The sequence below is a fragment of the Vanellus vanellus genome (genome assembly GCF_965231255.1).
Source record: "Vanellus vanellus genome assembly, chromosome: 4".
NCBI lineage: Eukaryota > Metazoa > Chordata > Aves > Charadriiformes > Charadriidae > Vanellus > Vanellus vanellus.
The window spans coordinates 1,246,196-1,272,062 of NC_138909.1; the positions used below are offsets into that span (position 1 = coordinate 1,246,196).

Consider the following 25,867-nt stretch of genomic DNA (forward strand, 5'->3'; position numbering starts at 1 on the left):
ACCTAGTCTGCAGATAAGCATGAACGGGGTCCACAGCAAGGTGTAGATGTATCTACCACTGACACCAACACCAGCAGTCCTCCAACACAACTCGAAAGAGAATGCTTTCTCCAGGATGAGCTTAAATAGGGTCCTGGGCCCATGGGCGGGAGTCAGGGGGTTGGGAGGTTCCAGGTGAGGCAAATCAGGATCATTACAGGGAATTAGTGTTCTCAGAGATCAGACACTGAAAGTGATCTTATTTTTCATTTTGCAGCACGGAGTTATGCCTGTGTTATGCGCTGGAAAAAAGCATATTCTGCATCTGGCACGGCCTTCTCCTTCGGTGTGGTGTAGCGGAAGCAGAAGGATCCAACCCCAGAAGAATGTCAGCTTTGATGAAATCTCAGGTAACAAAGGCAGCTGTTCCTGAACAGCAGAAACAAAGAACTGTCCCTTTTTGAAAAATATTGTTACTTAAGTGCAAATTTGTGGTGTTGTATGTTAAGAGAGCAGTGCCTGGCTTGAACATTCATGTCAATATTGTAAAAATGGTTGTTGATCTGTGAGTCTTCAGTTTCAGGGTACTTCACTAGATATTCCTTAATTTTTCACAAAGGTGTCTGAAATTTTGAATTTTATTGCTGTAAATGAAGGCTTGAAAATTCAGTGCCCACTCTTGCAGTGCTACTGAGCTGCCTGCTGCAGAAGCGCAGAGGGGCCCAAGAGGATCTCTGCAGATATCGGGAGCGCTGGGAGAGGAGAATTCCAGCTCCCTGTCCACATGCCTCCAGTAATAGCTGGACATTTACTGCTCAGACACGGCTCCCATTTCTGCAATAACTTTTGCATAAAATTTCAGGCCTGAAATTGCTTCCATTCCTGCACCTGTTAGAACCTGCGCTCCCCGCAGACCTGGGCGAGCATACCGTCCAACTTAGAGTCCTAAAGACACTCCTGTTTCTCTACAGCTTTTTAGCTGATTGAACATCATCTCCCTGGAGACCCTCCGTCACCCAGCAGCCCATGCTTTCCTGCGGCGAGGATTGCCTCCTGCAAGCCTGGTACATTGCCCCTCTGCGGTGTGCGCTGCGGAAGCTGTGACAACGCCATCTCGGGCTGAATTTGCATTTCCAGTGGGCAGCTTGTTCAGATTCTTCACTTGTAAGGACACGTGTACTGGCTAGAAGCAAGGTATCGCCTGCAGGGCTGAGAATGACACTTTCAGATGGATCAAATTCCAAACTGGAAGACACACCCTCCGAACAACTGCACAGGGAAGAATCTTTCCAGAATTTCAGCATCTTATAAACAGCTATTGACTTGTTTATGTTGCCTTACACAGGAACATGCGGAGCTCATAGTCCAAATCAGAGAGTGATTTTATATACTGCCGTATTCCATATGCCTCCGTTCTCAGCTGGCTTTGTTTTTCCAAAGCACTTGTAGACCCGAGAGACATTCAGATGTCCTCAACGATGAGATCAAATTTTAGCCTTGTTAATTCCTATGAAACCTAGCATAGGTTGTAAATGAGTTAGCCGAGCACTGCGAGAAGATTTAGCCCTTCAAAGTTAGAGACACTGTTGTTTCATCCAGCGCCGCTGAGATGCCACCGCCTCTGCCATTGGGCTGACACATAACTGCCACCAATAGCACGCGGCGCTCACTGTGCTCTAGGGCCCTACGCAGGAGAGTTTGGGCCCTGGATATCTGAATGAGGAGAAAAATGTGACCCGTACTATCAGACACTCAGCAGAAAAATATGAATATGACACAGTAAGTATATAAATGTATTTACTCTGCATAAAATATGCTAGGCAGCTCAATGCCTAAAGGGGTTATTTGAAATTGTAATAGAAAAGCGGCATTATGGAAGGACAGGAGTCCTCAGCAAGAGGACTGAGCAGGGTTGAGGAGTGTCTCAGTGTCAGAGGGTGAACTTTCCTAGAGAGAACTGAGGAGTGACGGAGGGCTCTTCAAACGGCCAAACCCGAGGCAGAACCTCTGTGAGTCAGTCCAATCTGTTTTGGTTTGCGCTTTCTCCTTTGCAGTGCTCTCTCTGCTCGTGTGAGATTTTCAAGAGCAAATTCATAAATAAGTGCTATGGATGCTTATAGATGGCCTGCGCCACTCTCTGGTTAGATATCTAAAGCAGAACGAAAATTAAAAAGTCAGTTCTCTCTCTGCATGGTTTTTATGATGCACTTCAGGGATGTTACTTGCTTACACAGTCAGTATTCAGTATGGAAATGTTTTCAAGTCTCAGATGTCGCTGTGTTGATGCAGCATTTTGATAGATCACTCAATTTATTTGTGCTTAGCAGCATACAATGACGAACTGTATGCCGTGCAGAGGCACCGGGACACAATGTGAGGAATGTCTGCTCTGTGCTGCAACTGTGAGCAGAGGAGCGTGGGCTGCTCAGGCGGCGGCAGGCTGCCATTCCCCCCGTGCCCACCAGCCTCCGATTCCTCGCTTCGCCACACTTTGCAAATCAAATCTTCCCATTTGTACGCAATCTAAAGGCAAGTGTAGCAGGAACGGAAGGAAATAAGGGGTTGTTTTGCAAGGGCAGTTCCAGGTGGGTACACTGTCGCAGGAACAGTGGTAAGAGCTTCTAGTCAGAATTAAGATCTGAAGCTTCCTCAGAACTCGAGTTTAGATCTAGTATGACCTTTGGATTGTGGAGAATACTGAACGGATATTTTTAAAGGGAACAAAAAATAAGGGACAGTCCACATTGTGACTTAATGGCTTTAAGAAAACCATTAGCATATTGGAAATGGGAGTCAGGTGCTACAGTCACATGACCCTCAATGGACCACTAGAGAGGAGTGACTAGAACATAAAAGGCTCCTGTATCACAAACAGAAGGAAAGATAGAGGATTTGATTTTAGTTTAGTTTGAGGGGGGAGCAGTGGGGAAAAAGCATGAGAATGAGAGGGTCTTGATTGCGGTCCTGAAAAGAAAGGCAAACCAGGGGGTGTGTGCCTTGAAAACAGAGAAGCCCGGATGCGGAATGATATGTAGAGAGAAATTTAGGGAAGTTGTGCTTTATGGAGCAACCTTGAATTTGAAGAGTATCTGCATCTGGAAGTCTTAAGCGTAGAGGAGTTAGGGCTTACATGTGCTGTGTAAGTGCTCCCACAGCACCTGCTGTGTAAGTGGGTGTGGTGAGGTTGTGATTTTACTCCCGCCTGAGCTCTAATGGGAGGGAGAAGCTGCAGGATTGTAGCTCTTTTGGACAGGGCAGTTCCCTCTGGTTCTGTCCTTTGTAATATTTTGTAGCTCCCGGCAGTGAAAATCTTTGTCTGGATTTATAAAGCTCCGTAATATCATATGGATGACTTAATGGGTGTTTATAATCAGTGCAAGACTCACGGTGTTTCAGATGCTTAGGTAAGATCTGTTCCTCTCACAGTGGCTCACAAGGAGAGACAGTGATATCTGCAAGCTGCTTTTCATGCAGGCAAAGGTCAGTAGCTGGGAAGTTCCGGCTCTTTAAATGATGTCAAAACCCATTGCCTTTTGCACATGTACTGCTGCAAGCATCAGCTCTGCTTCTTTTCTATTCCTTAAAAACTTGTGGCCCCCAGAATTCGCAAATAATGTGTGTGAGGCATTATGGCCGGTGATAGGTAACCAGGCATCATAGTGGATGTCTGCACTGCAAACTTAAGTTATTTGAGCTAATCATCTGTTTCTTAGTTTCTGTTTTCTGTGCTTATCAGATCCATCTGCAAAACATGTCCTGGCACACAAGTGTTGCTGTTGGCTCTTTGGTGTGATAACAGAAAATTATCTTACTGAAGAATGGGAGGTCCTTTGCAGGGTAAATCCAGTTGTTTTGAATTCCTTGATTTGTTGCTGTTATCGACACAATCCTCTTGGTAAGATTTGTAATAGAAAGGAAATAACTGATCACTTGTTTTATGTTAATTTCAGATTTTGTGAGTTGAAGCTCTAACTTTGCGTTGTAGTAGCTGGCTCAGAAAGTCCAAGAATTTTCCATGTTTGGAGTTAATGGTCTGGAATTGTCCAGAAACAGTTATTTGCAAACAATATTAGGGATTTTCCTTTTCGCTATAAAGGGGAGAAATCTGTTATGAGCTGGTATATATCCTGTTGTGCTTATCAAAACACTTCCACTGAAATCCAGCATGCCTGTATGATCTTGCCATGGGCAGCCTGCGTATTATGACTGTCTACTACAAAAATACAACAGGAATCTCTTATTTTTTTCTGCTTCAGATGTTCTTCTAGCTTTGGCAGTCTGATTGTTAATGATTTGAGGCCAAGTTATTAAACAGCTGAACTCCAACTTCCAATTATTTATTAACTTAAAAATATTTGAATATTAATCATACAAGGAGCCAGAAATGTAAACAGCCTTTAAAGACTCAAGGATCGTCCCATTCCCTGCCTATTCTAAACAAGTCATCGTTACCCTTTCACTTAAGGGTGAAATAGTATAACCAAGCTGTGACTTGTTCTTCGATTTCCAGGCCGTATAAACTATGTTTACTATGAAAGATGGAAAAATTATGTTCCCTGTGCATTGATTATTTACTGTGAAAGGAATAGAACCATTCTCTTCCTTGGAATTTACAGTAGACTAACTTCTGCCATGTGGCCCTAAAGACCTCTTTTTCCCTATTCCTAGTCTGCCCTGAGCAGTCTCCACACAGAAGTAGGCTACTGGTAGGCGTAGTTCAAGTGCGAGAGGGAAAACTAGAAAGAAACCTGAGCCGTGTTCCCCAAGCCAATGTAAGAATTATCTCACCTGGTGTAACTGGGAATGACAACTACAGTCCTTTGTAACAGTCAGCTTTTTTACTGCTTTATTGTATTACTTTCTTACTGAGACATCTCTGCATGAGTTTTCTGCATTGGGTTTTCAAAACTTGATTGTAAACATATAAAAAGCTATCCCCAAAAGCTTAAATTAATGTTGAAAAACCAAAGCAAGCCTCAAAAGTGGTTAGTCAGGATGAAGCTTGCCTTACACTGAAGGGTTAACATCACATTGCTCTGCTGTAAGCTAATAATGTGGTTTTCAGTTCTAAAAATACTCTGATACCTTCTGGTGCCCACCAGCTTTGCAGCGTAAGCGTCCGGCAGGGGGGAATACTTGTCAGAGACAGATTTGACATTATCTGGGTTTAGAGGCTTGAAGGTGCCAGGCTGTGCCTAGTCTGCTCTGCCCCTCTGATCCAGGAGCGTCCGGCGGAGTGCTCAAGTGTCTGAAGCTGCGACAGGAAAAAATCAAAGCTCTGGTTTTAAAGGAGTTGGGAAGTTGTATGGCTTTGTGTTAAACAATTGCGGAAGAAATGGAGCAGCTCCAGAGGTTGAGCTTGGCGTGAAGCTCCAAGTCCACCACAGCACGGAGTTTCTATGCTGTTGTAAATTGAGCAAAAATCTCCTAGGCTGACTCCTTCCTGTGTTTTGAAAGACTTCTCGGTGTTAGATATACCAACAAAATCTTTATTTAAATAATTTTTCAGCTGCAGAGCTGGAAACTGCAGCATAAACTGTAATCCCAAGCATCAAGTACGTTGTGTTGTGTGCCCAGCAATGAGTCTAGCTCGTGAGATGATCAGGAATCAAATATTTACGGGTCTGTTCTGCCTCTCCCTAACATAAAATTATATAAAGCAGAAGTAACTTGATATAAATCACAGTACAGTAAGATGGGTATGAAGGCAAATTCAGGCTCAGTATTTTTCACGCTCATCTTTCTGTGGCCAAGGAGCTTTGAAGTTTAGGCTTGATCCCTTGAATTAATTGCTCACTAGAAATGGATGGGCGAACAGTAGGAACTTGGAAGGTACGTGTTGGTTCAAATATTTTTTTGCAACTGAAACATCTGCTTATACAATTAGCTACTGAGCAATTAAGCTAAGCAGCGATGCATTCTCTCTTAGACAACTCTTGCCCAATGAATAATACTCATAAGGCTATTATACAATTAAGCAAGAAATTGAATATACAGCTGTATGTGATTAAGTGAACAAGTTGGGTTGCTAGAATTTTTGTCATAATGTTATTAATCCATATGTTTATATTTAGGCATGTTCTGATTGTATGTCTTGGTTATTCCCCTAAAGACTGCTATATATCTGGAGAAGGACAAATGCCCTTATTCTATGGACCAGAAAACGGACAAGACAAGTGTTTAAAGCATAACAGTGCTTTGAGCACAGGATGTTTCAGGGTGCGTCTGGTCAGCATATAATTACTAAGAGTCAGCATGTTGCCTCTCATTAAGAAGTTAGTGATTAAAGTGTTAACTGGAGCCTCCCCGTAGGTGTAACCGTGACTAAGGGAGCGCTCCTGTCAGCCGCTTGGAGGAAGGAAAGTGGGTAGGTAAATATTCCCGACATGCACCGAGGTGCGGGGAGTGTCCTGGGTTTCCAGCACTCCCAGTTTGTTAAGCAAAATAGTAATTAACAGCTCTGTGGGTGCCATGAAGTAGCAGAAGTAGCTGTCAGCCAGTGCAATGCTGTCATGCCTTGTCCAGGGCTCAGCGAAAGGTACGTGAAACTCCTCCTCGGCTGCTTCTTCTCCGATCGCATGTACAGGTAAGTGAAATGTGAAGCTGGAGCTGTTCCTCTGCTTGCGCTGTAACCTGCAGTGTCAGTAGAAAGCGAGGTCCTTCGCAGTCACCCACAACTCGAGTCAAATTCCTTTCGGGTAATTAGGGTGCCGGAGGGAAGGAGAAATGTTCGGTCAGAAATTCTCGTAAAAAAAGTTCCTAAATCTTGAGGTGGTTTTGCGTGAGTCAGTTGTGATTAAAATGGGCAGATAATAGGTAGCGCTGCTGCCCGCTGCGTACGTGGGCATAAGCCTCCGCTGCCCTTCGTTCAGTCGCCGGTGTGATTTAAAAGGTTACGTGGGTGACCTTGTCTGTTCTTTTTGGCGGGTAAAAGCTATCTTTCCCGAGCGACCTGAAATAGAAAGTAACTTCTTTTTGTAATAATCGATTACTTATTTGCTGTTTGAAATAGGTGTGGTGCGAACCCTGCTCGGTCACGGTGGTTTGTGTGAAGGGAGGGAGCTTGTTTATGTCCGTCTTGGTGACTCAGAAAGTTAAGGGGCCGTATTCGCAGGTAAACAGCAACTTTCTTACGGTTTCAGTAATCAAAGCCCATTCTGAACCTGCCTGAGCAGAGGGGCTGTGCTGTGTTTTGTATTCAAGTAGCGCTGTTACTCCTCTGTACTGTAGTAATTTTTAAAATGAAGTGTGAAGTGTACAAGACAAAGCCAAAAGCCCCCTTGTTTTCAGTGGGGAAAATGCAAGTGTTTGCAATGAGCGCTTTCTTTTGATTAGGCAGTTGCTTTGGTGGTGAGGACATCTAACTTAAAAAAAAAAAAAAAACACAAACTAAATACCCGGAGAGAAACCCAACAGGAAGGCTCATATAACTACAGCGCCTGACTGGGTAAAGACTGGTAGAATTGTTGTGCTGATAGTGTGTTTCTAATGTATGTGAATAAATCCTAAACTCCTTTCTACAGAAACAGATAGCGGTCCAAACACCACACGCTTTTGAGTTTAGAACATGACTTGGGTATGTGTGCTGTTGTTTCTAGAGTGCAAAGCTTTGTGCTGTACAAAATATTAGATGTGTGAGTTGCCGATAGCTAAGCTAATACACAGCTGAGCTATTTTTCTGTACGAGAAACTGGGAAGGTTCACCCCAGCCTGACTTCCTGTGCCTTTGGATGAGCTTTGGGAAGCACTGGGTCAAAATACCTGGAAAGTTTTGGGAAGCTTTGGGTTTGTAGTTTTTTCTTAACGCAGGTAGGAGCTCCTGTGTGGCACACTGCTGGCTCTGCAGTCCGAAGCTTAATGTTATATGGATGTGCCAAAAAGCGCACCCAGACTGTTATATCCAAATTAAAATGCTGCTTTGCTGCTCCTGCTTGGCTGACCTCTGGATGCTGAGTGTCCCTCTCCTTCCAGCCCTCCTCTACAGTTGCCTTCTTTCATCCTTGTGTAGACATCTGTGTGGCCGTTTGCTCTTAGCTTTGCTTTGTCATTCCTCCACCATCCTGTCCCTGTGCTGTCCCCTTAAGCTAATAACTTAGAAATCACTCTAAATAATAAAATTAAACAAGTCTTCTCACCTGCCTTTCCAGTAATGCTTTGACTTTTTCTTGTGAAAAAAACAAAAAAAACAAACATTTCAGGTAAGATATAAATCTTAACAGAAAAGTAAAGGTGAGATTTGTCTTGTGGCCTGATGCAGCTATTCGTCTCTTGCGGCTTCGGGACTGTGCAGTGGTCTTTTTCTCCCGGTCTCTTTCCCAGACTTCTCCCAACAATTACACTCTTCCTCTAGAGTTGCTTATGTTGCATCTGCCCCACTTCTGATTTACTCCTGTCTTTCCCTTCTCTTTCTTTTCTTTCCTTCCAAAAGTATTTTAGTCTTCGGTCAGTCTTCCCCCGAGAGTTCAACTTCTTGGTTAAGCCTCCCGCCGGGAGCTTAGTCCAGCCAAGGTCCCACTTTTGTGGTCTTGCCTATCTGAGAGACTTCTGTGGTTCTAGTCCACTTGGACGTGATGCTGAAGACACCTGCCTGTCGCTAAGCAAGTCAGGAGACCGTTTGGAATGTGCTGGTGGAAGCACTGGAATATTAGCATGGTTTTTGCTAGTTCAAATCCAAGGGAACAATGGGAAAAGCACGCTTTGCTTGTCTTTGCTTCCTCAAAAGAGCTACGAGGAAGTGACGTGGAAAACAGTAAAATACCAGGAGGTGATAGAAAATGTGACAGCTTTGTGGATTTATGCAGCGCCAGTGTAAACATACTGTCTTTTGTGGTGTCAAATAGTTGTGCCGGGGAAGTCTCTGCATGTTCCTGACCCGCAAGTTTTGGATTTGAGTAAAAATAAGGGCTGCAAGATGCGTGTAGCCGAAATGTGCCTATGGGAAGGGTACATGGAGAGGTGTTTTATCTCTAGGGTGAGGTGGCAGCTTGGAAATGCTTTGTACAAGCCCGATAAGCACAGCTGGCCACGTAAATGAGGAAAATGTAACGAGCAATTTTTTGGGCTTCTGTGCCGGCTATGAGAGAGAGGGCAGGTCCTTGTCCAGGCTCCTCGGGAAGTGAGGAAGGAGGGAGGCGTCGGTGAAGAACTGTTCCCATCACCAACTGCTCTGCCCGTTTGTTTCGTTGTCAGCGTTTTAATGGCATCCAGCTGATTTAAGATATGCTCAAGATTCTGAAGGCAAATAATTTAGAGTCATTCACTGTGTGACAGAACAGGTAGTCCAGGGATAATCTTTTTTTTCCTGTGCGTGTAAAGATCACTTCTCTGAATCTGTAGAGATCAGCTTTTTCTTCCATATGAATTATTTTAAGGTCAAATTCTACTGAAAAGAATGCAACCATGAGCAGTGAAGCGGTGCTAGAGCTTGCTGGAGTGGCTGCTGTAGGTTTCATAGTGGTGACATAGTGCTCTCTGCTCTCCTTAACGGGTTCTTTCCCGACGGGTGGGAGGAAGCTTAAGTGTACATACAGTTATTCAGGTGCCGATGTACATTAACTCCTCTGCATCTTTTAAAATTGTTTTGTCATTACATTGGCATAGGCCGTTGAATCGGTTCGAGGTATTAGTAAATCACATAAAAGCAGATTTCAGGGTGTGGCCGATGGTTACTGAATGCGTCTGAGGCAAAGAAACACCAGCAGTATCTTCACGTGCAGCGGTCTCCTCCTTACATGCAAACTCATGTCTGTACGGAAGTCCCTGGGCTTATTTGGCTTTCAGGTGTGTTTTTGCCTTGATGGATGTCACCCAGAGGACAATGGGTATGTGGGATCCTTCCTGCTCTTCGCAATGAGCTGCTGCTGAAGCACTGTTGGAAACCGCAGCTGCTCACGGAAAGCTCGCTTTGGGAGCGCGGTCTGGTTTTAGAGGTTGTGAGCTAACTGCCCTTATGTTCTGTAGGTTGAAGATAATGTGTTTTTTCTGTGAATCATCTCATTTGTCTGCATATATTTCCTTAGAAGTCATTCATCTATGATTATTGAAACTTTAACTTCAGCTGAAAAAGCATGTCTACTATAGGATCATTCGCGCAGAAGCGAGGCACTTACTCTTCAGCTAGCCGTGATCTTGTCAAGCTTGATTTCCTTTTCTAAATTGACTTTCTGAAGGCTACTTGTCATGAGTACTGCAAACAATAAACTGCTTTTCAGACATGTGTGAGCGGGTTCTGTCCCACGCAGTGTGATATCAGACTGGAGTCAATCTCCTGGCGTAACGGAGGATGGACATCAGGCGCTGTTAGGCGAATTCCTTGGGCGTTACGCCCAAGTCAGAGAGACATAAAAGTGGAATAGTCAACTGCCAATGCAGTCCTTGGAGCTTTTACTGCTTTCCACGGGATCCATTTTTTTCCACCCATTTCTGTGATGTCACTTGGGCCGAGACTGAGGTGGTTTTTTTTTCAGTGCGTTATCGGTTGTCAGTCTTGAATCTCTGGGTCTCTTCACTCGCTTTCCCCAGTCTGCCTTTTCTTCTAGTACCTGAGGGGAATGGAAGCCGCCAAGACTCCATAATTAAGCTTGTTGAAGAATGCATTGTTGGAGTCTCATGGGTCTGGCTTGTTGCCTACCTAACATGCTGGAATCACTACGTGGTGATCTGGAAATTATATTGCTGCATCACTTTAATTATAGTCTTGTTCTCTCTTTAATATCTCAGCTGCTTTCTTTGTGGGCTGCAGGACTCTGCCCATCATCAACACTTTTCCTTCTCTTGTCTAGCTTTAGGAACTTGGTTAAGGGTGCTTTGCTGAGTCACTTTTTTTTTTGGTGACCCTGGGCAAGGCTCTATCCATAATTAACAAATGAATCCTAACCCGTAAATGGGTTGTAGTCTCAGCCTACTAACAAGTGAAGCATAATCACGGATTTGTGCGGTAGTCCTAAAACTACTTGGAAAGTCCTGGCATACGTAGTACTTGGGATTTAAGGTACTGTGATATACTTTGTGGGAATGGCTTATGGCTTTTTTTACTAGGAGTGGGAAATATTTGGGTATTAGGGCTCAGCACAGCCATCAAAATATGGAACAGTTGGCCCTTAGCTTGAGTGTCAGAGCCTGTGTCACTTGGCTAAGTGATGCTTTGTTGTTGTGTTTACCGTTTCGTCTTTCTTAGTGGTGTTAGCGGATATAATTATTTTTTTAACCTTTTGTTTAGATTCATCTCTTCTGAATAAATGAAGAAAGTGACTATGAAAGCACAGCATCTGCCTTCTGTTTCCATCAATGAGGAGAAGTTCATAACAAGGTAAACTATTTAAAAAAATATTTAATAACTTCGCTGCTTTCTCTGAAGTTACTCCATGTGTATTGGTCAACAGGGGATCTCGTAGCAGCAGCAATTCCTACAACTTGCTGTCTGTGAAGTGTATACAGAACAGAGTTGCGCTTTATATGGATTTCCAAGAACAGAGCATTAAACCTTTTGGTCTGTGGATTTTGTTCCTTAGGTAAAATAGCACTCTTAGGGCATACTGAAATAAAATTCCAAGTTAGGGAAGGAGACGTGTTGGAATTGAACATGAGTTCCAGCATCTAACTTGAGCTCTACTTGTTTGAGGCCGGGGGTCTGGTCCGTAGTCCCAGACGGCAGGGCTTCTGTGCAGAAAGCCCGATGGGGCCGCCAGCCCTCTTCTGTGGCAAATGAAAGTGGTTCTTTAACCTACTTGTAAAAAGCTTGGAATTGCACTCGAACTGTATTTTGTGGGATGCTCCTCCACAGTTAAATCTGGCTGGTAGGAATTTTTCCTAATGCTGCCATAAACCCTGAGCCTCCTGGCGTAAAGCTCCACCCCCTTTTTAGGGGATTAATTTTTCCCACGTTGAGCAGAGTGCGGGAGCTGGAAGAGGGGGCTCTCTTCTCACTTCATTTCCATCCCTCTTGATGTTCCTGCGGGAAGCAGCTAACTGTGAATGCACCCAGGGATGGGGCCCGTGATAGATTTTTCTCATGCTGCTATAGGTATTTCCTTCCGAGTCCTGATACTTTATGTGTGGCGTCAACAGAGCAGTTTTGTCCCTTTTTAAGGAAGGGTGTCAGAGCTTTGCCCAAAGCACACAGGCAATAAAAGCATCCCTCCCCTTCCTCTGAAGAGTTGTTCCTTTTATACTGCTACTAATTTCAAACGTAGTGCTTTTGTGTCAGAGGTACTTAATCTGTGTGAACTTTCATATACTTGGCACACCAAAGCATTTGGAAATGTTCCAGATGAACCAATGTCTCTGGGGTTTTATTCCCTTATATATTTGCCCGTTCAAGGGGTGAACTGTGGATGCTGGTTGAGACCCTTCTGCGTTAGAGTTATGGTTTAGAGTACTTCAAGTTTTTTTGCCTTGCCAAAAAACTCAAATAAGCGTTTCAGGAATCACTAATGTATTCCGCATGTGCTCAAGCTTGCTTCCAATGCCATTTCCAGACTATCGTCTGTCATCTACACCTTGAATCTGCTGTTGCGTTACTGCTCTTTCAGTTGGATCACACCGTTCTTGCTGAGGTGGCAAGCCTGCCGTTGGGAATTGCACAAGGGCTGCATCAGAAGGCTGACCAAAGCGTGTGGGATGATTTGGCTGGTGCAACTATTGCGTCTTTAACTATAACTGCCATAAATATGCGTGGATAAACAGGTAGGGCTCAGGAGAGAAGAGGGCACAGGTGAATTGTCCTGAGTTAGTGTTTCGAGTGAACACAATGTGGACTCTGTTGTGGTTTACCACTGAGGCACGTGACCTTACAGCTCCCTTCTATCCTGCCTTCATTACTGAAGAAAGTGGTGCATCTGCAGTAAATTTTGCCTTTTGGGGGGTTTGTCTCTAAGTTGTTCTACCAGTTACTTAGCTTTGGCTTCCCTGAACGGCTGCTTTTGGCTGTTGTCACAAAGCCGGGCTGTGAGGAATACTCTTGCAACGCAACAGAGCCGCTGATTTTCTGGCAGAGTAACTCTGAAGAGGTGACCATCTCCCTCTTGGTTAGGGCAGTTGTTGGGCCTTGGTGGGGAAGATGGGTTTCGCTAAGACTCCTTCAGGAACTAATAGTTTGGTGCATGTGTTACTCCTTTCTGGGGCTAAAAGAAGAACGATTTTCTTTTCTACTGTCTCTGCACTGCACAAGGACAAACAAGTCAGTGAGGGCTGCTCTTAAATCTCTCCCTCAGGGCTTTCCTAATGGCTTCTGTGGTTCGTCACCGTTGGTTGCACTAATGCAAGACTGAAACCCGAAAGGTTTATTTGTGCAAACTTCTGTGGAAGTTAATGGCAAGTTTTTTCTAGACAAAGCAAGAAACGGAGTGAAAACCTTCAGAGCTTGCTCTGAGAAATGCCATCTGCCTCAGAGACAACCCTTACCACATCACTTAGTGCTTTTTGCCTGGGATTTTATTTGCCTTTGCAGCCAATGTGGACTAGGAATAATAGATGGGCCTTGGGGTGGGACCCAAGTCCTTATGTATTCCTCATCTGTCTTCAGGGAACTGATCTCCCCAACTTTCTACCTAGAAGAAGATTGCAGAATAAGAGCTGTCGATAAAACGCTTGTCAAAGGTATTAGGCTGCAAAGTATGATAAGGCTTCTGTTTTAATCGCCCTGTTAGCAGGACCAGCAGGTCCATCACAACATCTGTCAAACAAAACTATGTATCTCCTACTTGCATGTTGATCTTACGTCGCATCTGGGTTTTGCCTGTGTACAAGGCCAAGACATGCTTAGTCTTGCTGACTTTTAGCCAGCGTGATCAAGATTTTGCATGTGTTTGATTGATATCGAAGTCTATTAAAGCTTTCCCCTTTGGTGGGGCCACCTGAGTCCAGTCCCTTATAGCTCATGAGGCACAAAGGACCTGTAATGAGCTGTTCCAGCCCATGGCTAGGAAAGGCTTTCACCGCCTGTATTACTAGGATTTAAGAGAGAGGTGAGTTGAAGTAAATGTTGAAAATGCTGTTTCGGAGCCCAGCTCTTGGTTGATAAAGCCACTTACAAATATTATTCGGGGAGTTGGAGTAAGTTAACAAAGTAAATAATTTACATGCAGAGTGTTAGAAGGGAATGCAGTTAACCTTGTTGAGCTTTGTGGTGCAGCCCTTGTCCTCATGTTACCTGCTGAGTAAAAGCCCTGTTTATCTTTTTCCTTCTCACCACGGGAAAGGGCCCACCGAGCAACAGGGCACCGCCAAGTTCCGTTGATTAAGTGGAGCGGGAGAGGGATGGGATATGCCGGGGCAAGCTTTCCACTCCCACGCTCTGCCTGCCCCTCGGCCCCAACCACAGCAAATACCGCTTTGCTGCCCTCTCCGGCGTGTCAGCAGTCAGGACTGAGGGACGGCTGTCTTCCCGCGGGCTGGTCCCACTGTTGGGCTCTGGGGCAGCAGTGTCCATCAGCCCCCCTCGAGCACTCTGCTTGGTGTAGAGACCCACATCATGATGTAGTTCCACTTGGCGTTATTCAGAGGTAGTGTGCTGTGTGGCTGCTTCGGGTATGTATAAATGGCAAGAGGTGACTGAGAAACACAGTCCTGCGTACGGCTCGTGTTGAGCTCTCAGAGAGTGTAGACGGGGGAGGCTGAAGGTGGAAGAAAGTGTGTGTCATAAGCCACAGAAGAGGATGAGTCCTGCGGAGTAAGACTAGGATAGTCCAAGGAGGAGATACTTTTGTTGTCTAATTGGTACGCTTGAAATCATACATAGCAATTTCCAAGCAAAACGATTTGTATTTGTCTGCATAATCTATCCTTTTCCTATTCTCTTGCACAGATTTCTAGGAGTTTTTTAATATCTTAGGTGAGATCCTCTGAGCTAAACTGACTTTCATTTTCTTAAGTTTCACAGTGAACTGTGCAGCCCTTTAACCAGTCAGTTTGAGTAAACAGGGTCGCAATCTGAGCAGAGAGAGATGCTATGAAATAATAGTCATTTCACCCCTAAAAATACTTTTCTGAACTCATTTGCAGTGACGTTCCTGTTCCTAGGGGAGAGATCACTCTTAGGTTTCTCATCTCTGATAAGGGTGCCACTGTCACCACTGATAATGTCTTTGTGTTCCAGACGTGGGTGTGTTGTGACCGTTTCAGGGAAACAACTGTTAAAATTTCTGCTGAAACTGTTGATGTCAGTGTTTGCGATGCCCCGAGGCCGTACTGTAAAGTTCCTCTCTCGATGTCTCTCTCTCAGAAGGTGCTGTGTAATATTTCGTTTATAGTCTTGGTCCGTTTATTCCTGCACCTCCGACCTTATTTCTCTGATGTTCTTGGTGAACTCTGAGTGTTGAAATAGTAAAATGTAATTTCTACGGAGTGTTATTCCTATGTGTGACTTTTTTTTCAGTGGCAGTGCTACAAGTCAATTCTTGGGTTTGGGCTAAGGGTTTTTTTTGTTGGTATTGTTTTTTACTTGATATAGGAGTTGTAACAGTACTTCTGATCGTACATGGAACTTGAATAGTTTTGATAGATCTCTGTGGAACTTACTGTGAGAAGAGTTTGCAAATGCTGTATGTTATACTAGACAAAAACATGGAAATAATAGACACTATTTGAAAAAAAAAAATAGTGTCTTCAGTCATTACTGCAAGTCCGTTCATTAAACCGTCTTGGTAGTTAGTCAGCGTTGGGGCATGGGAGCGTTGTTCCTGTTTGCTTGCCCCTCATGACTATAACAGAAGTCCAAAGTACAAGTTATTCTGGTGCAGTGTTAGTAACCTCACATCAGACCATGACTAATTAATTTCCTCTGTGTATCAGGTCTTATAAAGAATCAACTTACAAGCTGACACAATTTTACTCCCGGAAAATGATGTATTAATGATTAACAAACCTGTCCACAGACACCGGGTGTTACCCTGCCACTTAGCACCTGGATTTTACAGTGATGGAGATGTTTAAAAATTATTCTTTTCATTGTGATCTTTTATTCTAGAGAGCAGCTCAGTTCTCTTCTGAAGACTTACAACTCTTATTATTCTGATCAAGAAAACCTGCAACTGTCACATAATCAGGTAAGGATCTTGTAAAAATAATGTAAAAAGCAGAATGTAGTAGTAGGAAAAGCACGACTGGGTGCTGGTCTTCCATGTGGCTGGACTGAACAGTGGAGGGGACCTGCTCGGTGTTGATATATTAGATGGAATATACCACCATAATAAAAACGCCGCAGCAAGTGCTAGAGCCTAGAGTCAAATGTTGGGAGAAGAGACTATTGCTGTCTCCTCGAGCGTGACCCTTCAGGACAGAGAAAACGTTTGTAAGCGTAGCCCCAGGAGCGCATCCTCTGTGGACACCAGAAGGGCCTGTGGGGCTGAAGGACAGACGAAAGCATGAATTGCGTCTCTCCTACCACAGAGTCCCGGTTTTAGAGGCCTGAACTTCCTTCTCCTTCAGAAGCTGTGTTTATGTGGTTTTGCTGGTATCAAGATCCAAAAGGACATCAGAGCAGTTGTGGGCAGTCCCCACTGCTCTGTCCCAGCCCATTCTGCAGTGAGAGGGTTCTATGTCAGCAAGATCGGACTGGTGCAGTGCCCTGCGTCAGCAAGGACAGTTACCTGCAGTTAGCAGTCGTTCTTCCCCTTCAGCACCTTCCTAGCACCCTGGTTGCAGAAGAGCCAGTCATCCAAGTAAACAACTAGCATTTGACTTGTGATTGTATGGAATTACGGACACGTTGGTTAGAAAACCTCCTGGTCAAAGTCAGACTAATGCTGATCTAAGATCAGGTCAGCTGCACCTTTAGCTACCTGTTTTGGAAATAGCAGAAGTACGGAGATTATGCAGCCTCTCTTGGTGACCTCTTCCAGGGCTGTGTTGGCTTTGGTGATTTCAACACATTCCTGTTACTTTGAGGGGAAGTTTATTATTATTATTTAATGGTTATTACTCCATTGTTATGAAGCACTACTTATTCCCTTTTTTTCTCCAGAGAGAAGGAAGCAAACCATTTATTGAAGGCATCTTGTCAATATTTTGGGGAGTCCGACATCCCATCAGATTAAAAATTCAGGATGAGAAGCAGATACCCTCTTTTGTAACCCTGAAGTCAACGGAGAATGTGGCTTTGTTCCCTAGTAAAAGGTACCGTATTTACTTCCATCAGAAAGAGGGAGGCTAGTATTTGAAGGCAGCTCATGTGGGTGGGTTCAGTGGCCATGGCTGGCTGTATGTCCCACATTCCCCAAAAGCTGTGGTGGTCACTGCACAGCGGTACTCCACCTGGTGTGGTCTTTCAACAGCTGCTGCTGGGCGGAAAGATGCATCTTTGTCTGGTTTTCAGCTTAAGAACAGCTGAGAAGGTAGAGGAGGCTGCTCTTGTCTATACTGACTACTCCCATGCAAGTATGGGGACATTTATATATATATAAAAATTTACAACTATCCGTATCTCTGTACGTACACATGATAACGTTGGTAGCCCCCAAAAGACTTCATATCAGTGGACATGGTTCAGCGTGAAGCAAAAAGCTGGTAGGTTAGAGCTAAGTGATTGTCTGTGGCACGTTACCTTCCCAGGTACTTCAGGTGTGACACCATTGCTTCTCGGGGCAAAGCTCAAGCCAGGGAAGGAGTTGTGGCTTTGTCCCTGCAAGATCTGATGTGAGAACCCCTTAGAACCACACACAGATCAGCTGCGCCTTCAGGCTGCTGCCTAGGACGTCTCATACCGGAGTGCGTTGTGCTGGTCTGACTCTTGCTACGTTTGCCATATCTTTAGAAACTGATGTAGGTTCTTAGAGGATTTCTTCTTTCTGTTTTGAACACTATTTCTCAAGCCTGGCGTGGTGAATTTGGAATTGTACCTGATGAGCTGAAGCTGACTAATGTGTAATATAGAGGCTGAGCCAGTATTTACTCTGAATGACTCCCTGATAAATTTGGTATTTCGGAGCTTGTGTTCTTAATTATCCGTGGTCTTAGATTGTGTGTGGCACGTGTTTGGATTGTCGACTTAATTCTACTGTCGTTGAGGCTGTGCAGTTCCAGTAAAGTCAGGGACAGTCTTCCTCCCTTTCTCTGGCGGTTGAAATGAAGGGATGTAACCTGACAGGAGTAACCAGAGAAGAACTTGAGTCTGAGGCAAATCTGCTTCTCTTTCTTTACCTTCCCTGGGTCTACTGGCACAGGGTGCGTCTGGCTGGTAGGTTAGGGTCTGGTCTGGCAGTTAAAGTTATGCTTTGCCTTTTATTGCTTAAAAAACCCCTTATGACTAGTGGAGATCTGAATCTTGAAGTAAAAATTAATTCACGATCACAGAATGTGGAGCTGCCCTGACATGCTTTAAGGTATGCAGAGCAGCTTGACTGTTTGATCTTAAGTGAACTTTTTAAATGCATGGAACACAACTGAGGTGGTTGTTTGGCATGTTCATTGAAGTTAGTTAAATATTGTTTTAAATATATATAGGAAATGAGTTTTTAATCTTTTCCTACAAATTGGTTTATTCTCAGTCAGAACAGCAACTGGCCGAAGACTTTGTGCTAGAGAGTTTATGCAATGAATTATGGAAATATTGCCATAAAGAAAGTTGGGTTTTAAACCAGGTTGGATGGAATTCCCTGTTCTCGTACAGAACTGGTTTGGGTGGCGCGAGAGGCTGCTATGGTAATTTAATCCTTCGTGTCCCCATCTGTTTACTATTGAAACCACAGTATGGGCGTGTGTTCTGTCTGCCTGCCTGGTACCCTACAGGGGAGTAACCTACGGCATCGCTATACAATAGATAAAGAATTACTGCAAACTAATTAAGGGACATCAGGGTCGATGTTCAACAGGCTCTAAATAGGATTGTGTTACACTGGGGATCCTTAGTCATACCACATTTTAACTATTTTTATTGTGACATAAACTAAAATTTCTGGTTTCATATGCAACACTGAAGTCTGCAGTCGTGGTCTATAAAGCTGTGAAGAGGGACAGGAATGTGTTACGTGAAGGCTGGCTACAGGATTAATTGAGATCACAGGGTTAATGAGGGGTAATCAACTATAAATCTATGTTTGATATTTCAGGGGAATGACACGCTGGGGAGAATTTGATGACCTGCATCATATTAGTGGGGAGACACTGAAATCTACTGAAGAAGGGGCAGACCTGGAGAAACGTTAGTGTCGGTGCTCTTACATTCGCTAAAAATTCTTTGTTCTGTGACTGTGCAGAAGTAATTTGACACATGAGGCCTTCCCTATCAATAAAGGGGAATCTTTTCTGTGTCCATTTAACATCTATTACATGATAGTGAAACCCTGACATGTGACCGCTTAGTGAGAACAAGGCTGTGGAGGTAACTTTTCAAACAGCCAGTGCTAACGGGCTTTGCTTTCCCCAAGGAATCCTTCCCAAGAAGTGAACAAAATAGCAAACTGGCCGCTGCAGGCACCATATTGCGCTTTGCTGTACGCCCGTGCCCTGCTCCTCTCCCACGCCTCCCACCCACCCAAAAAATATGTAAAAAAAAAATTAAAAATATATATATATAAATCCCTCTACCAAGAAGCATTTTCCTGTGGGGTGCTGGCCCGGAGGGTAGAGCAGCTGTGCAGTGTGCTGACGCAGATTCATTTTGTCCAGGTTACTCATGTTACGAAAGCTGCACTCTGAAGTCCGAGAGCGAGCATGAACACGACTGTGCTACCCTGCCCAGGGCTGTCAGCAATGCCGCGGTGGTGCGGAAGAGGACCAGGCTCCCCGCCATAGCAAGGACAGAAGTTGAAACTCACAGGTTTTCAATTAACGGACATTTCTACAACTATGAGGTACGAATGTTGTCTTTGATCATCTGAGGGTGGGTACTGGGACAGATAAAACATGTCCAGCAAACTTCTGGACTACCCTGCAGCCCCGTAGCGAAGGGGGATGCTCCCCACCGGCCCCATGCCTGGCCAGACTGCTGTCACCATGCCTTGGGCTCAACCCCAGGGCTCTGCTTTCGGGGTCTGCTCCAGAAGGTGGCATGCCTGCTGCACGCTGGGGGTCCACAGTGGTCCTACCTGCCGGGGGTGCTCTCCTGAGGACACCACCTGCCCTTTGCTTGGTGGCACCAGTGGCAGCATACCTGGCAGCTGTGCTGGTGTATACCCTTCTGCGTCTCAGCCATTCAGTAGAGCAGCCCTCATCCTCCTGCCCTTTTGCTGCTATGTTTGTTCCTAGACATCAGTGTTCACTCCAGCTTTTGGATCAGAAACCAAAATAAGGATAAACAGCCAGATGAGAACAAGACAAGTAATAGAACAACTGCTTCGAAAGTTTAAGGTAACTCTGCGCCTTTGCAGAAGCAAGCGCAGCCGTGTTGGAGAAATTTTAACTCTGTGTCACAGCTGGGAGGGGATAGTGTGTGGAATAGAGCATAGAAAAAACCACATGAGCCAATTCAAAGGAACGGGTTGTTGGTGTTGTACGAATGTCTTATGGCCGCTTGAGTCTGGAAGAGGTATGTTGGGTGTATAGTGGGCAGCGAAGGAACAAGTGCGGAACTGCTTCTGTACACACTCACACAGGGGAGGGGGAATCGCTGCTGCACTGTCGGCGTTTCCCAGCACAGATAAAGGATGTTTAATGCACGTGGCCGTGCTTCCCTCTAGTGATGGGCACCAGTAGTTCTATTTTGCATACAACAAAAGGCATTTTTCTCTTATCCCGAGGGTCTGGGATACACCTTCTGTTAGGTCCAGGCACACAGAAAGCTCCAGAAAGTCAGAGTTAAAACTGGTGCTCAAGATGAGTGCCATACTGTCCGAAACGACCTTCTTTTTTTCTTGTATTTTCTTTGGTACCATCTGCCATTAACGTATGATTATATGTGGTCGGAAACGTATTCAGCATTACTGCTGTATGTTTCTCCAATATCTTTATTCTACATAGCTTCTTCGTTTACAATTTTTGATAATTCTCTATTTAACTTGTCTGGAGACTTTGCTATTGCAGAATTACTTCAGACACTTGTAAGATTTTGTGGTGTAATACTAAAAGGAGAAGTTGACTTCTATGGCAATAACATAAGGAATGGAATTAGGGAGCAGGCTGTAAACTCACAGAGAATGAGCTGAGAAAGGACTGTTTGAAAAGACTGCTATTTTCTGAACGTGGCTGTGCAGGTGAGCAGATAGGAGGAGATGCCAGGGTTTCACCCTAATGGTTGTACTCTTGGGGACTCTGCGGGTCACCTGAAGAGACAGTTGTATGGAGTAGTTTAGGATCCTCCAAGGAAACAAGACTGGAAAGATCTGGTGGTATTTAAGAGGGTGTGTGACTGATTTGGGCGATGTGTGATGTACTCCGTCATGAGGTAGCAGTACAGGGGCACTGAACATGGCAGCACAGCTTTCAATCTTACCCAAATCCAGTGTTTTTTCACTTTCCCGCAGACAGGATCCCAGTCTCAGACTTGGGTTTAAATGTCGGAGTTGAGCAGCACGGAGAGTATCTGCTGGCAGTGCAGTGCCAGGGGAGAGGGTCAGTCGGTCTGAACAGACTTTTCTGTTTGTGTTTAACAGATAGAGAACAGCCCGCATGAATTTGCACTTTACATTATCCACGCCTCCGGAGGTAAGTGTGGGCTGGGTCACTTGGGGTGCGAGGACTCATCCCAGGCGGCTGTCCTTGTTCGGACAGTGTGGGCTCAGTGCAGCACTTTGGCTTTCCTGGAGACCCCTTAGAGATGTGTCGCCCTCTGAAGGAGAGGAAGAGCTGAGCAGGTGTGCTCTGGGTGCTTTGAGCGTGCTGCTGCTATGGCTGGTTCAGCTGAGCAGGCCTTCACTTCTCCGGTTTTTAAAGCCGTGTTTCAGATGCTCTTCTGTTCTCACTTGTGTTCTGCACAGCCACGCCGCAGCCGTGGGGTGCCAGGATCCCCCTGCCACTGCTACGGGATATTTTAATGGACAGTTTGGGGTGGTAGGCCTGGATCGCAGATGCCTGGTTGAAGTACTCATTTTTCAATGAGAAATGTTTACTTCCCCAACATGCTCTACTCTATTCCTTCAGGAAAAAGGAAATTTTATCTTCATTAAAAGGAATACATGAAAGAATGGGAGAGAGAATTGGTGGGCAAATACCTTAAATGACAAAATGTGAAGCTGAAAGGAAATTTGAGAATTCTGAAGTTGGTTTTGTTTTGGGGAGCTGTGGCCAAGCTGATGAGGCTGAGATACGTCTCCTAAATGCTCACTTGGCCACTGGCATTGCAACTTCTGTGCGTTGGCATCTACCAATGTCTTTCAAATGCCAAGTGTAAGTTAGGTGCCACATCCTCCTGCACGTGTGCCCTAGAGACTTGTCAGGTATCTAATAATTGCCCAGCAGTCAAATACAGCATCTTTGTCACAAGAAAAAGACTACTGATTGCATGAGGTCTCTGGAGCCCTGTTGTATGTTGTGTGCACCACCACATGTCTTTTAAATCCCAGAAAAGAAGCAGCTGAGGAGTGGAGACGTTCCCTTACTGCACAGACTCTTGCAGGGGCCCTCGGAGAAAATTGCCAAGTTTTTTCTCATGGACAGGGATGTGGAAGAGATTAGCAGCGATGTACGTACATCATCAATTACCAATTCGAGAAGTTCACTGTATTTTTCCCAGTTAGCATACTCGCTAATGGGCACTTCTTGTCTCCTGGATAGGTTGCTCAGTACATTCAGTTTCATCTTCCCTTTTTGGAGTCGATCCTGCACAGAATAAATGAAGAAGAAAAACAGGAGATTGAACAGACAACTGAAAGGTAAATAGAAGTAAAATGAGTGGGGTCACTTTGAGTCCAGGAGAACTCTTACAGTTAGGGGTTGGCTCAAGAGGTGAGTGCATTTATGCAGCAGAGTTGTTAGAACACTCTGCTGTGACTACTGACGCGAAACTTATGGGATTATAAATCCCTTCTATATGCTGCATAACCAGATGAGCTGTTGCTGCTGAAGATGCCAGAATAAATACTGACTGCACACACATGGGGGGATCTTTCCAGAAAATTCTGACTTTCGGGGTTACTTCTCTTTACTTCGTTTGTCTTCTGAGCCTTAGACTGGTTCCTCAGTCTCTACTTGCTGCTGTTTCCTTGGGAAGTGGAAATGCAGCACCTACTGTGGTACTGTTTAGGTAGCGTAACATTTAAGATAGATTAGTGCCAGATTCTTAATGTCCCTTTAAAACTTCACTTCTGATAAATGGCATGAGTCCTGACGGTAGCTCAAAATGCACAACAGGTAAAAGCTAGAAATGCACCAGTGTTTATCAGAAACATATATATATGAGTCCTGAGGCCAAAAGTAATGAGAATCTATACCATCTCTGGATGTGTCATCAAATGACGGTCTGATAATCACTTTGAATCGAAGTGGCCAGGAAATTTAAAGAAAAAAATAAGCAGCAGTTGCCATCAGAAAAGCTCTCGTTAGACGTTTTTCGGCCATACAACTACCGTGTTAGAATCTGGGTTGAACTTTTGCAACTTAAATGCATTCCCTCTCTCTCTTTGTCTCAGGTACCTGAGAGAGAAGAGAATGATACGCCAGCACCTTGACAGTCGAACTGTGAGAAAAACAGAGACTACAGTTTGATGGAATGGCCACTGCGGATCCTCCACGCACCGCCTTTGCCAGAGGGACGTCAGTATGTCTGCTTGAATGCGCCATGCCTGGAGAGCGCTTACAGTCCAGGGGTGTTCAAAGTGCTGAAGTTGGTCTTGATAATTACACGACCAAAACTGAACCCGCTCCTTACAGCTCTGGAAGTCAAGTTGGGAACCGCCTGAGAAGATGCACTAGATCCCCCCCACCCCTCCCCAAAGACAGATGCTGTATCCAGCTTGAAGCTTAAGATAGGGGGGAAAAAAACCTGCATGAAAAGCTCAAGGCTTTAAAAACTATTAATTTACAAACTACTACCAAAAGTGTAGCGTATAAGAAAAATATTGCAATAACCAATGTGTTAATCATACAGAAAATATGAAAATTAAGTATATGGTCTTCCTTCTATTGGAGAAATGTTGAATTATATTAGGAGGAAGCTTTTCAGTAGAGATAAGTGGCAAAAAATATTTATGTATCTAAGATTGTGGTTAGACTTTTCACTTATCCTAAAAAACACCTGTGCAAGAGAGACCTGAAATCCCACTGCCTTCAGGTTGGTAGATGCCTGATTTGCTTAAGCTTTGAGCTGCAGTTACAAAAATAGAAATGGGAACTCTCCCACTTAATACCTACTCAGCTCTTGAACACAAGAGGGAATTTCTCTCTGAAAGGTCTCTTGAACTGCCAATTAAGAGCTCTCCCGAAATACTGCTGGATCTGCTTGCCTGGGTCCTGGCAGGCACTCGGCATTTGTGATTGGTGAAGGAAATGATCCCGTGTTAGTTCTGGTATGTTATTTTGAAGTCGGAAATGGGAAGCGGTCACTGAGAGAGGCTGAACGCCACAGCCGTGACGGGGTCGCAGTGGCCCTCCCCATAGATGCGGTTTTGGGGCAGACTGGCCCCAGCGCGGTGTGCAGTAGCCACCTCTCGGGTCCTGTCTGGCTGAGTTGTGCTGAATATCAAAGCTCAAATTGTAGAGATGTAAATAAAATCCAGTTTGTGCACAATTAATTGCCTTCCCGTATTAGTTTGTCTTCTTGACGTGGTATTTGTGTTGTGCCTCAGGTACCTTTGGCTTTGCAGATAGCAAGATAAACGCTGTGAGAGGCAAGGAAATCCATGTGTAGAAATCCCTAGAATTGCCTATTAATCAGGTGAAACAAAACCAAAATGAATAACTTTACATTCTCTGAGATGCTGTTACTTGGATGGTAATTTAAAAATGAAAAGTGAATGTGCTACTTGAAGCTACCGTGGTTGGAGCAAGGGGTTTCTTTTAATGTCCAGTCTATTATAATCCTGCCCAGGAAAATAATTATGGCAAGGGAGCACGGAGGGGAAAAATAAAAATAACACAGCAGTGGAGATGGGTGGGGTCAAATAGCAGTGGCCTTTAGAGGGCTTCTCTGGAACCAGGGCAGGAGACAGGCGAGGAGCCGACCCCCCTCTCTGCGTTTCTGGCTCTGTGCTGCTTAAGTTACCTGTAAGGAACAAATCGGAACCCTTTTGGAGAGCACTATTCAGACAGCTCAAATCCATGCGCGGGGCAATAAGCTAGTCTGCGCTCGTTAGACGGTGGCTGGGGCTACAGTGGTCTCTGCCCGCGCTGCAGCACCCGTTTCTCCCTGGAAGCAGGAAAGTGTTTCAGTGTTGTTACGCAGAATAGGCTGTTTCTGTTACATGTTCCGTTTCATAAATGCTTCAGTAGTTGTATGAAGGTGCAGTGTGTAAATATTGGAACATGAAATATTGATAATTCCTTGGTCTGAGATAAAAAGAGAACTCAATGCACAGACCGTGTGGTAAAGAGTGTGTTTTCAAGCAGTTTCTTCAATCCTCTGTACATATACAATTCCTAAACTGAGTCTTTTTTGCCACCACCTGATGTTTAATACTTGAATCCTTTTTATTTCACTTGTCCTGCTGAATTGGGACTGAAAGGCGCTGGAGAAGAGCTATGGAACATAGCACAGGTTAGCAGGAGTCTGCTGGGGTTTAAGGGCTACTGCAATAAAGCTGTGACTTCCCTGTGGTGTTAGTTTATTGTGAATACTGACTCATTTAAATTAATTGTTTGACAAACACAGACAAGAACAGGGGAAGAATTTATTTCGAATCATTATTGGCTATTGCAGGTAACACAGCAAAGAAAAACAGAGGAGACGGAGGAAATGAGGGTTGCTTACAAGTTCGGACAGAGCCTGAGCCGTTAACCACAAACACAGCAATTGGAGTGTTGATCTTACCTGAATGTGTGCTACTGAGTGACCCCATGAGAAACATCCAAAGTAATCACTGCA

General features: G+C 44.6%; 1 protein-coding gene across 1 annotated transcript; it reads left to right on the forward strand.

The window, feature by feature from the left end:
* The first annotated feature begins 1,598 nt into the window (after positions 1-1,598).
* On the forward strand, positions 1,599-24,540 carry RASSF6 (Ras association domain family member 6). Its single transcript, XM_082482804.1, has 11 exons — positions 1,599-1,758; positions 11,198-11,287; positions 15,944-16,022; positions 16,940-17,091; positions 19,023-19,114; positions 19,582-19,766; positions 20,161-20,262; positions 21,504-21,555; positions 22,413-22,531; positions 22,624-22,721; positions 23,478-24,540. The coding sequence occupies exons 2-11, from the start codon at positions 11,217-11,219 to the stop codon at positions 23,551-23,553; spliced, it is 1,026 nt and encodes a 341-aa protein (XP_082338930.1). The 5' UTR covers positions 1,599-1,758; positions 11,198-11,216; the 3' UTR covers positions 23,554-24,540.
* The last annotated feature ends 1,327 nt before the right edge of the window (positions 24,541-25,867 follow it).